Source organism: Saccopteryx leptura, chromosome 2 (genome assembly GCF_036850995.1).
Source record: "Saccopteryx leptura isolate mSacLep1 chromosome 2, mSacLep1_pri_phased_curated, whole genome shotgun sequence".
In the NCBI taxonomy this organism is placed as follows: Eukaryota; Metazoa; Chordata; class Mammalia; order Chiroptera; family Emballonuridae; genus Saccopteryx; species Saccopteryx leptura.
In genome coordinates, this window is record NC_089504.1 from 286908864 (window position 1) to 286921581 (window position 12718).

Consider the following 12718-nt stretch of genomic DNA (forward strand, 5'->3'; position numbering starts at 1 on the left):
CAGGTCGACGCTTTATCCACTGCGCCACCACAGGTCAGGCCATGTTTTACTTTTTATATAATTAAAGGGCTTATTCGGTTATTTATCAAAACAAATGAAGCCTGACTTGTGGTGGCACAGTGGATAAAACGTCGGTTCGAAACCCTGGGCTTGCCCGGTCAGGGCACATACAGGAAGCAGCTACTATGAGTTGATGCTTTCCACTTATCCATTACACACACACACACACACACACACACCCATCTACCCTCTCTCAAAAATCAACAAATAAAAAAAATCTTTAAAAAGCCTGACAAGGTGGTACAGTGGATAGAGTGTTGGCTTGGGACGCTGAGGACCCAGGTTCAAAACCCCAAGGTCACTGGCTTGAGCACGGGTTCATGGGATCATAGACATGACCCCATGGTCGCTGGCGTGACTTCAAAGGTCACAATTAAAGAGCCAAGTCACGGTACATATGAGAAAGCAATCAATGAACAACTAAGGTGCCTCAACAAAGAACTGATGCTTCTGCCTGGCCTGTGGTGGCGCAGTGGATAAAGCGTCAACCTGGAATACTGAGGTCTTCAGTTCAAGACCCTGGGCTTGCCTGGTCAAGGCATATATGGGAGTTGATGCTTCCTGCTCCTCCCTCTTCTGTCTCTCTCTCTCTCCTCTCTAAAATGAATAAATAAAATCTTTAAAAAAAATTTATGCTTCTCATCTCTCTCCCTTTTTATCTCTGTCTGTCCCTCTGTCATTCTTGCAAAAATAAAAATAAAAATTTTATATATATATATATATATATATTCAGTGCCTTCAACTCTAGAGACCACAGATTTTAGAAAGTTCTGATTGATTGTTCTCTGGCAGAAATCTTTCTAAAATTGAAGACTTTTCTCTCAACATTCTGTTAGATTTATATAAGGAAAGTTCTGTCCGTTTCTGGAATAAAACAAAATACAAATTTTTCTTACCGTCAATAAACTTTATTAAATAATATAATTGCCATTATTATTAATGATTTCTTGCCAGTGTGAGGGCAATTTGTATATCCCATTTTTGAAAAATGTTTTATCTTTTGATGGGAAAAATTGAACCAGTGCTTGTTTGATATATTCTTCATTTTTGAATTTTTTGCCCTTCAAAAAATTTTGCAAGGACAAAAACAAGTGATAGTAGGAAGCTGCTAAGACCAGGGAATATGGTGGATGCGACATACATGCTTCTGTAGCATTTCTTCCTTGTTGAAATTCGTAAAAATTACAGTGGCGTAAATGAACTTTATCAGTAGCCGTGGGTACACTATCGCTTCACACATAAGACTAACGTGAATCAACTTTGTTTTAGTTAATCTGCTACGTCAGTATGTATACGTTAAGTGATAAAAATAGAGAGGCACAGATGCGCCAAATAAATGTGCTTATGTGTCGAAACTTGTTGTGATAGAAATGGACAGGCCTGACCTGTGGTGGCACAGTGGATAAAGCATTGACCTGGAAATGCTGAGGTCGCTGGTTTGAAACCCTGGGCTCGCCTGGTCAAGGCACATATGGGAGTTGATGCTTCCAGCTCCTCCCCCCTTCTCTCTCTCTCTCTCTTCTCTCTCTCTCTGTCTCTCCCTCTCTCTAAAATGAATAAATAAATAAAATTAAAAAAAAAAAAAAAGAAATGGACAGAACTTTCCGGTAGACCTTATATTTTAGTTCTTTTATCCACCTAAATTGTATTGTTGTGTGTGTTATGAAGTCTGAAAATACAGGTGTGGAGTTTTATGAACAGAGGTGTATAATTGAAACCATGAAAATAAATGAGTCTTCTAAAGAAAAGAACAAGAAATGTGTTGTGAAAGGCAGACAGGAAAAAAGGCTTTGTGTATAAAGAAAAAGACAGGAATTGTTATTGGAGGAGAGGTGGGAAATCTATTATCACAGAGATCAAGCAGAGACCCCACAAAAAGAGAGGGCATTTTCAGGAGGACTGTTCAACAGTATTCTTGCAACAAAGAAGTCAGCAAAAGAAAAACTAAAGATGATAAATTTGACAGTAAAGCAATGTCTTTTCATAAGTTGATTAAGTTGAAGAATAGTTCAGTGGATACTCTGTTTACTGCTCATTTATGTGATTTGACACTACTCTACCCTTTAGATAAGGGTAATGTTTTATTTTTTGAAAAATCAAATGACTGAAAGTAATTTTTTTTAAGATTTTATTTATGGACTTTAGGGAGGGAGAGAAAGGATGGGAGGAGAGCAGGAAATATCAACTTGTATTTGCTTCCCCTGTGTGCCTTGACTAGGCAAGCCCAGGGTTTAGAACCTGTGACCTTAGCATTCCAGGTCAGTGCTTTATCCACTGTTCCACCACAGGTCAGGTGACTGAAAGTACTTTAGATTGTAAAGTGTTAAAAACCTTTTTTTTTTTTTTTTTTTCGATAGAGAGTCAGAGAGAGGGACAGATAGAGACAGACAGGAAGGGAGAGAGATGAGAAGCATCGATTCTTCATTGTGGCACCTTAGTTGTTCATCAATTGCTTTCTCGTATGTGCCTTGACTGGGGGGCTACAGCAGAACAAATGACCTCTTGCTCAAGCCAGTGACCTTGAGCTTCAAGCCAATGACCTTCAAGCCAGCAACTGTGGGATCATGTCTGTGATCCCACACTCAAGCCAGCGACCTCAGCGTTTTGGGTTTTTTTGTTTCTTTTGTTGTTGTTGTTTTCTATTTGTTTGTTTGTTTTGTATTTTTCCCAAGCTAGAAGTGGGGAGGCAGTCAGACTCCTGCATATGCCCAACCAGGATCCAACTGGCATGCCCACCAGGGGGCGATGCTCGGCCCTTCTGGGGCATTGCTCCACCGCTGCAATTGGAGCCATTCCAGTGCCTGAGGTGGGGGCCACGGAGCACCTTGCTATGATGGAGCCTTGGCTGTGGGAGGGGAAGAGAGAGACAGAGAGAAAGGAGAGGGGGAAAGTTGGAGAAGCAGATGGGCGCTTCTCCTGTGTGCCCTGGTGGGGAATCCAACCCGTGACTTTAAAAGCCCAGCCGAAGCTCTACCGCTGAGCCAACTGGCCAGGGCCGACCTCAGCGTTTTGAACCTGGATTCTCCAAGTCCTAGTCCAATGCTCTGTCCACTGAACCACTGCCTGGTCAGGCTAAATACTTTATTTACGAAGTTTGTGATTTACGATTATAAACATAATTTCGTGTTTTAATTTACCATTGTATTCTTGTTCCTCCTTTGTTTATGTTAAATAAGCATACTAGGACTATATAACACTGGCTTCTGTTTAAGATCTAGAAATTTGAAAAGGAAAGCAATGAGAGGACATGTGCATAACAGCTTTCATCTACTATCTTCAGAATTTTTTACTTCCTTATTCATTCCAGATTATAGGTTCAGCTAGACTGTAAATGTTATTTGCAACATGGAAATGTCATTTACACTAATAAAATAAGAATTTCTATCTAAAAAGAACAACAGTGTGAATTTACTGACCTTCACATTTAAAACTGATTATGATGTTAAATTTTATATGTCTTTTCCCACAATTAAAAAAAATTTTGGCCTTGGGTGGTTAGCTCAATCAGTTAAGAGCACAGTCCTGAAACAACAAGGTTGCAGGTTCGATCCCCAGTCAGAAAAGCAACCAAAACATGCACAACTGAGTGGAACAACAGATGCTTCCCTTCCCCCTCCCTTCTCTCTTCCTTCCTTTCCCTGTCTCTCTCTTTTAAAAAAATTAATAAAAGTTAAGCCCTGGCTGGATAGCTCTGGAGTGTCATCCTGTAGCATAGTGGTTGCCTGTTTGATTGCCCATTCAGGGCACATACAGGAGCAGCTTTTTTTTTTTTTTTTTTGCAAATAGCCATGAGCTACTTCAAAACACAAGTGCAGTATAATCATCAAATTATTAATTTGTCTGTGGGTTGCAGTTCATTTATTGTTAGCACAGAGCTAAATTAGATAATTTTTACCCAGGATGCTAAGTGGATAATTAGCTTGATAATTTACAAGAAGCATTCAGTGTTTGCAACTTGACTTGGAAATTTTAAGTGTTATTAATATTTGTAGTTATATATTATTATTACCTTGTTAACCTTTTAACCAATGTAATCTTGTTAAAATAATTTCAGGTATTCATTTTATGAATTTCTATAAAACATCAAGTGGGTTTATGAGGGCATATTAATGTTAACTTATATACAGTTATTACTTTTCTTTCTAGAATGATCTTTGCTGAGTGTTCCCCCAACACTTGTCCCTGTGGTGAGCAGTGCTGTAACCAGAGGATACAGAGACATGAGTGGGTGCCATGTCTAGAACGATTTCGAGCTGAGGAGAAAGGTTGGGGAATCAGAACCAAAGAACCCCTAAAAGCTGGACAATTCATCATTGAATACCTAGGGGAGGTTGTCAGCGAACAGGAGTTCAGGTAAATGATGATACTCAGTAAAATGGTAAAGGTACCAGATTAAAATGGAAAATGGAAGATTTGAAATTTACTTTCAGTTTAATTATTAAGTGGCTTTCAATCATCTTTCTCCTCTTCAGGAACAGAATGATTGAACAGTATCATAATCACAGTGACCACTATTGTCTGAACCTGGATAGTGGGATGGTGATTGACAGTTATCGCATGGGAAATGAGGCTCGATTCATCAACCACAGCTGTGACCCAAACTGTGAAATGCAGAAATGGTAAGGAAGCAGGGGAAGGTGAAACCAATAATCCCACAGAAGAGAAGGCATTGAGGTCATCCAGAGATTGACTTTCTACAATGTCAGTCAGCTTACACAGAGCAACTCATGCAATTCCCTATTATACCAGATCCTCCATGCAGAGAGGAAACTCCTGCTATTTCTTCACTTTATCCTACTCCTAGAAAGTTTTATATAAATATGTATATAATGTTTAGTATTTATTGACTATTTACTATGTCCTAGGTACTGTGTTACATTGTTCTCATATCAGTTCATTCAACATACTTCTTACATGTCCACTGGATTTGTCACCATGAGATATAAAAACAATTAGAACAGGTTAGAATTCAATTGAGAAGGAAAAAATTACATCTAAAAATAGAATAGGATAGCACAGAATTCTAGGAAGGTGGTGGAATAGGAAGCATCAGAATTCTATCTCCCCTTAGATAATTGCACTAGCAGAATTCATGTGATGGAATGATTTTGGAATTCTGAAGTATATTGAAGGCTTGCAACTTCCAGGGGAAGGCATAGATGGTAAATTACAATTTGTTTTAGTCAATTTGAGCTCTTAGAACAGTAGCAATGTCAGGCAATAGTACAAACATTCTGGAACAGCTTGCAGAAGTTTGGGTGGGTGGGAAGGACAATGTTCTCCAAACACTGGGATCTGTACTTTGATTGTTGACTGCTACTTTGATCACAGAGGTGCAAAAGAGGCAGGCAACCATTGTTTCACATCCCACTACACCATTTATTTTTATTTTTATTTTTTGTGACAGAGAGAGTCAGAGAGAGGGACAGATAAGGACAGACAGGAAGGGAGAGAGATGAGAAGCATCAGTTCTTCATTGCAGCACCTTAGTTGTTCATTGATTGCTTTCTCACATATGCCTTGACTGGGGGGCTCCAGCAGACTGAGTGACCCCTTGCTCAAGCCAGCGACCTTAAGCTCAAGCTGGCGACCTTGGGGTTTCGAACCTGGGTACTCCATGTCCCAGTCCAATGCTCTATCCACTTCGTCACCACCTGGTCAGGCCTACTACACCATTTTTGCAAACCTCTTTCCCTCCAGCTAAAGTGACATTTAGGAGAGAGATTTAAGGGACCAGCACCCTCTCTTACCCCCTTCATTTTTTGCTTTTCCTGTTTCAGGAGCCAAACCTTAAAGACTAAAACATTTAAAAACAACTGCATATATGGGGGGAAATGCAAAGTAGCCGTATATCCAAGGAAAGTTTTAAAAAAGACCTAATACTTCAGGCTGATCCTTGGCACAGAAGTAGCCTACAGCAGTCAAAAAATAAAATAATACAGAAAAATAGCAAACCCTGGAGAAGGGGAAGAATCTGATTTCTATAGTTACCACATTATTAGATTTAAATGCTCGATGTTCAGCTTAAAATCACAAGGAATATAAAGAAACCAGGAAAGTATGGCCCACTCAAAGGAAAAAAATTTTTCAATAGACTCTGTCCCCTAAAAAGACTTAATGACAGATACATTAGACAAAGACTTTAAAACAACTGATCTAGGCCCTGGCCGGTTTGCTCAGTGGTAGATCGTCAGCCCGGTATGTGGAAGTCCTGGGTTTGATTCCTGGCCAGGGCACACAGAAGAAGCACCCATCTGCTTCTCCACCCTTCCCCCTCTCCTTCCTCTCTATCTCTCTCTTCCATTGGAGCACAGTTGGCCCGGGCACTGAGGATGGCTCCATGGCCTCCTCCTCAGGTGCTAGAATGGCTCTGGCCGCAACGAAGCAATGTCCTAAATGGGCAGAGCATCACCCCATGGTTGGCATGCCAGTTGGATCCCAGTCAGGCGCATGCAGGAATCTGTCTGACTGCCTCCTTGCTTCTAACTTCAGAAAAATACAAAGAAAAAGAAAAAACAACTGACCTAAAGATGCTCAAAGACCTAAAGAAAGATGTGGGGAAAGAGGGTTGTAAAAACAACAGTGAACAGCCTGACTGGCAGTGCACAGTGGAAAAAGCATCAACCTGGGATGCTGAGGACTCAGGTTTGAAACCCCAAGGTCACTGGCTTGAGTATGGGCTCATCTGGCTTGAGCACAGACTCACCATCTTTTTCTTTTGTATTTTTCTGAAGTTGGAAACGGGGAGGCAGTCAGACAGACTCCCGCATGCGCCTGACTGGGATCCACCCGGCATGCCCACCAGGGGGCGATGCTCTGCCCCTCTGGGGCATCGCTTTGCCGCACCAGAGCCATTCTAGCGCCTGAGGCAGAGACCATGGAGCCATCCTCAGCACCCTGGCCAACTTTGCTCCAGTGGAGCCTTGGCTGCGGGAGGGGAAGAGAGAGACAGAGAGGAAGGAGGGGGGAGGGGTTCAGAAGCAGATGGGTGCTTCTCCTGTGTGCCCTGGCCAGGAATCGAACCCGGGACTCCCGCATGCCAGGCTGACACTCTACCACTGAGCCAACCGGCCAGGGCCCAGACTCACCATCTTGAGTGCAGGGTCACCAGCTCAAGCGTAGGATTGTAGACATGATTGCATTGTCACTGACTTGAGCCCAGAGGTCGCTAGCTTGAAGCTCAAAATCACTGGCTTGAGCAAGGGGTCACTTGCTCTGCTGTAGTCCCCTCCCCCCCGCCAAGGCACATATGAGAAAGCAGTCAGTGAACAACTAAAAAAAAGGAGCCACAACAAAGAATTGATGCTTCTCATCTCTCTGTATTCCTGCCTGTCTGTCCCTCTCTCTGACTCTGTCTCAGTCACACACATAACACACACACACACACACACACACACACACAGAGATAGAAAGCCTGCCTTGGTCAGAGATCTTAGTTGGTTGGAGTGTTATCATGAAACACAGAGGTTGCCAGTTTAATCCCCAGCCAGGGCACAAACAGTAACAGGTCGATGTTCCTGATTTTCTCTCTCTCTCCCTTCCTCTCTCATTAAAATCAATAAATAAAAACTTTAAAAATCTTTAAGAAAAGAGATTGCCTAAATAGACATATTGGAGCTGAAAAGTATAAAAATTGAAATAAAGAGTTCACTAGAGAGATTCATTGGCAAATATGAGCAGGTAGATGAAAGATTGGGTGAACTTGAAGATTGGACAATTGAAATTATCAACCCTGAAGAACAGAAAGAAAAAAGATTGAAGAAAAAGAGCAGATCCTCAGGGACCTCTGAGATACCATCAGGCAGACTAATATATGCATCATGGGTGTCCCAGATGAATAAAGAGAAAGAAACGATATGAAGAAATTATGGTTGAAAACTTCCCAAATTTGATGAGAGACATGAATATAAATATCTAATAAGCTCACTGAACTCTCAGGATGAACTAAATGATATGCAAATAATGAAAGCAGCAAGTGAACCATCACACACAAGAGAGTCTCAATAAGAAAATTTGCAAATTTCTTATTAGAAACTTTGGAAACCAGAAGCCAATGTACTAATATATTCAGATTACTAAAAGAAAATATCATATATCTAGCAAAACTGTCCTTCAAAAGAGAAGAAAGCCTGGTCTGTGGTGGCACAGTGGATAGAGGATCAATGTGCAACTCTGAGGTTGCCAGTTCAAAACCCTGGGCTTGCTCGGCCAAGGCACATACAACAAGCAAGCAATAAACAACTAAAAGTGAAGCAACTGTGAGTTGATACTTCTCGCCTCCACCTCCCCATAAAATCAATAATTTTTTTAAATCTTAAAAAAAAGTAGCTAAAAGAGAAGAAGAACATGTGGTAAACACAGTACAATGTACAGATGATGTATTACATAGTAGAATTGTACACCTGAAATCACTATAATTCTATCAACCAATGTCACCCCAAGTAAATTTGGTTTAAAAAAAGATAGGAAGATCAAGACATTCCCAGGTAAACTAAAGCTGAGGGTGTTTATGACCACTAGACCTGCTCTATATTTAAAAAAAAAAAAGAAAAAGAAATGTTCAAGGGAGCTCTCCAAAGTGAAATGATGAAAAGGCACTAAATAGTACTTTGAAGCAAAATGGAAAAATCTCTTTTTTTTTTTTTAAGATTTTATTTATTCATTTTAGAGAGGGGAGAGGAAGAGGGGGCGGGGATGAGCGGGAAGCATCAACTCCCATATATACTTTGACCAGGCAAGCCCAGGGTTTTGAACCAGTGACCTCAGTATTCCAGGTTGATGCTTAATCCACTGCGCCACCACAGGTCAGGAAAAATCTGTCAATAAAGGTAAATACATAGGTAAATGGTTTGTAACTGTACTTTTTGTTTTCTACATGATTTAAGATACTAACATATTTAGAGTAAAAGAAGCAATTAATGTAAAAAAATATATTGTTTTCTACATAATTTAGAAGACTTATGCATTTAAGAGAATAATTAGCTCTGAATAGATAGCTCAGTTGGTTAGGGCATCATCCTGAAGCAGAGAGGTTGCTGGTTCGCTCCCCAGTCAGGACACATAACAGGAACAGATCAATGTTCCTGTCTCTTTTTCTATCTCTCAAATCAATACAATAAACATTGTTTAAAAAACAGACTTATTAGTTTATATTTTTGTGCACACAGTGTATAAAGATGTAGTTTGTGACATCAATACCCAAAAGGGTAAAGACAGAGCTATAAAGGAACAGAATTTTTGTAAATTAAAATTACAGTGTTATGCCTGACCTGTGTTGTCACAGTGGATAAAGCGTTGACTTGGAATGCTGAGGTCATTGGTTCTAAACTTCCTACTTGCCTGGTCAAAGCAACTACTACAAATAGATGCTTCCCACTCCTCCCCCCCCTTTCTCTCTCTCTCCCTCTCTCCCTGCTCTTTAAAAATCAATAAATAAAATTTTAAAAAATAATTACAGTGTTGCAGTTTTAGGATGTTAAATATAATCTTCATGGTAAACCCAAAGACAATAGCTGTAGACATATACAAAAATAAATTAAGAAGAAATTTAAACATTCCACTACAAAAAAATCAACTGTTGTCCCTGGCCAATTGCCTCAGTAGATAGAGTGTCAACCTGGTGTGCAGACGTCCCAGGTTCAATATTTGGTCAAGGCACACATGAGAAGAAATCATCTGCTTCTCTTCCCCATCTCTCTCCCCCTTTTCTCTCTCTTCCCCTCTCACAGCAGTTACTCAGTTGTTTCAAGGGTTGGCGCTGGGCACGGAGGATAGCTCCTTTGATCTGAGCATCAGCCCTAGGCACTGAGGATAGTTGGGTTGATTTGAGCATGAGCCCCAGTTGGGGCACATGGAGTTTATCTCCCCTCCTCTCACTTAAAAAAAAAATTACAGTTGACATACGATATGATATTAGTTTCAGGTATACAACCCCATGATTAGACACTTATATAACTTACATAATAACCGTTTAATATAGCACCCATCTGATACCATATATAGTTACTACAATACTATTAACTATATTCCCTATGCTGTACTTTACATCTCTGTGACTGTTTTGTAAGTATTAATTTGTACTTCTAAATCCCTTTATTTTTTTCACCAATCCCCCCAACCACTCTCCCATCTGGCAGCTATCAAATGCTCTCCATATCTATGAGGGTGGTTTTTGTTTTTTTGTCTTGGGGGGGGGGGGGGTTTAATAGAGACGGGAAGGGAAAGTGAGAGGCATCAACTCATAGTTGCTTTCACTTTAGTTATGCATTGACTGCTTCTCATATGTGCCTTCCCAGGCAATGCCAGTGTCCCCTTGCTCAATCCAGCAACCTTGGGCTTCTAATGCCAGCAACCTTTGCAATCAAGTTGGCACGCTTTGGGATCATATGGATGATTCCCCCTCTCAAGCCAGAGACCCCATGCTGACGAGCTCAGAGGTAGTGACCTCAGGATTTCAAACCAGTGACCTCAGCATTCCAGGTCAACACTATTCACTGTTCCACCACTGGTCAGGCTCTAGGAGTGTTTCTGTTTGCTTATTTGTGTATTTTGTTTTATAAATTCTACATATAAGTGAAATCATCTGGCATTTGTCCTTCTCTGACTTACTCACTTAACGTAATAGTTTTATCTCTGTTGTTGCAGATGTTAATATTTCATTCTTTTTGATGGCTGGATTGTATTCCATTGTATATATGCACCAGTTATACATTAATCTATTGATGGTCACTTATGTTGTTTCCATCTTTTGGCTGTTGTAAATAATGCTGCAATAAACATATAAATGTATATGCCTTTTCAACTTGGTATTTTGGGTTTCTTGAGGTAAATACCCAGAAGTGTCTTCACTGGGTCCTTCTTTGTCTCTTGTTATAGCTTTTGTTTTGAACTCTATTTTGTCTGATATAAGTACTGCTAATCCAGCTTCTAGTTTTGTCTATTTTTCATTTTTTAGAAATATCTTTATATTTCCCTTTACTTTTAGTCTACGTTTAGAACATTTCAGCCATTTGTTTTGTTTTGTTTGTTTGTTTGTTTGAGAGAGAGACTGGAAGGGCAAGAAGGAAGGAGAAAAAAAATGAGAAGCATCAACCTGTAGATGCTTCACTTCAGTTGTTTATTGATTGCTTCTCATACATGTCTTTTTTTTGTGTGTGGCAGAGACAGAGAGTCAGAGAGAGGGACAGATAGGGACTGACAGGAAGGGAGGGAGATGAGAAACATCAATTCTTCTTGCAGTTCCTTAGTTGTTCATTGATTGCTTTCTCATATGTGCCTTGACGGGGGGGGGGGCTGGCTACAGCAGACCGAGTGACCCCTTGCTCAAGCCAGCGACCTGGTGAGCTTTGCTCAAACCAGATGAGCCCTTGCTCAAGCTGGCGGCCTCGGGGTCTCCACATCCCAGTCCGACACTCTGTCCACTGTACCACCGCCTCATCAGGCTTCTCTTACATGTCTTGACTGGAGGCAGGGTGGAGGGGGAGGCTCAAACTGAGCCAGTGACCCCTTCCTCAAGCAAGTGACTTTGGGATCATGTTGATCCCACACTCAAGCTGCCAAGCTCATGCTCTAGCCTGAGACCTTGGGGTTTTGAAGCAGGACCCTCAGCACCCTGGGTCAACACTCTATCCACTGTACCACCACTGGTCAGGCTTAGCCACTTGCATTTAAAGTAATTGTTGATAAATATGTATGTATTGCCATTTTTTTATTCATATTTTTAATATTTTTTAAATTTTTAATTAAAATACATTGTTTTTTTATTTTAGAGAGAAAATAAGGAGAAGAGAGACTGAGCTGTCTGGCCAGGGCTTAATTTTTACTGATTTTGAGAGAAAGAGAGAGGGAAGTATCCATTTGTTGTTCCACTCAGTCGTGAATTCTTTGGTCGCTTTCCACATGTGCCCTGACCAGGGATTGAACCCCCAACCTTGTTGTTTCAGGACAGTGCTCTTAACAGACTGAGCTAACCAGCCAAGGCATATTTTTCATTATTCTTTTCTTCTTGAAGAAGCCCCTTTAACATTTCTTGTAATACGAGTTTAATGGTAATGGCCACTTTTAGGTTTTTCTTGTCTGGGAAGCTCTTTATCTGTCATCCAATTCAGAATGATAACTTTGCTATATAGAGTAATCTTGCTTGTATTTTCTTGCTTTTCATTACTTTGAATATTTTGTGCCAATTCCTTCTGCACTGCAAAGTTTCTGTTATGAAATCACCTCTAGGTAACTAACTTGCTGCTTTTAAGATTCTCTCTTTGTCTTTAACGTTTGGCATTTTAATTATGATGTATCTTGGTGTGGGCTTCTTTGGGTTTAACTTGTTTGGGACTCTGCACTTCCTGGACTCGTATGTCTACTTCCTTCACCATGTTAGGAAAATTTGCCATCATTATTTTTTTAAATAGGTTTTCAATTACTTGCTCTCTTTTTCTGGCACTCTCCCATGATGCGAATGTTGGCATGCTTGAAGTTGCCCCGGAGGCTCCTTCTACTATCCTTTTTAAAATTTTTATTCTTTTTTGCTGTTCCAATTGGGTGTTTTTGGCTTCCTTATCTTCCAGATTGCTGATTTGATTCTTTCTCTATGGCTGATTCCTCTTAATTTATTCTTGATTTCAGTTAGTGTATCCTTTATTTCTGACTAGTTCTTTTTTAT

The 12718-nt window shown here is 40.4% G+C and overlaps 1 protein-coding gene across 3 annotated transcripts in view; it reads left to right on the top strand.

Moving 5' to 3' along the window:
• Positions 1–12718, top strand: part of ASH1L (ASH1 like histone lysine methyltransferase) — a 324062-nt gene that overhangs the window by 279895 nt on the left and 31449 nt on the right. For all 3 annotated transcript variants that reach the window (XM_066362231.1, XM_066362230.1, XM_066362232.1), the window contains 2 exons: positions 4207–4413; positions 4533–4679. In XM_066362231.1, coding sequence (XP_066218328.1) covers positions 4207–4413; positions 4533–4679 — 354 coding nt within the window. The remainder of the gene's footprint in view (positions 1–4206; positions 4414–4532; positions 4680–12718) is intronic.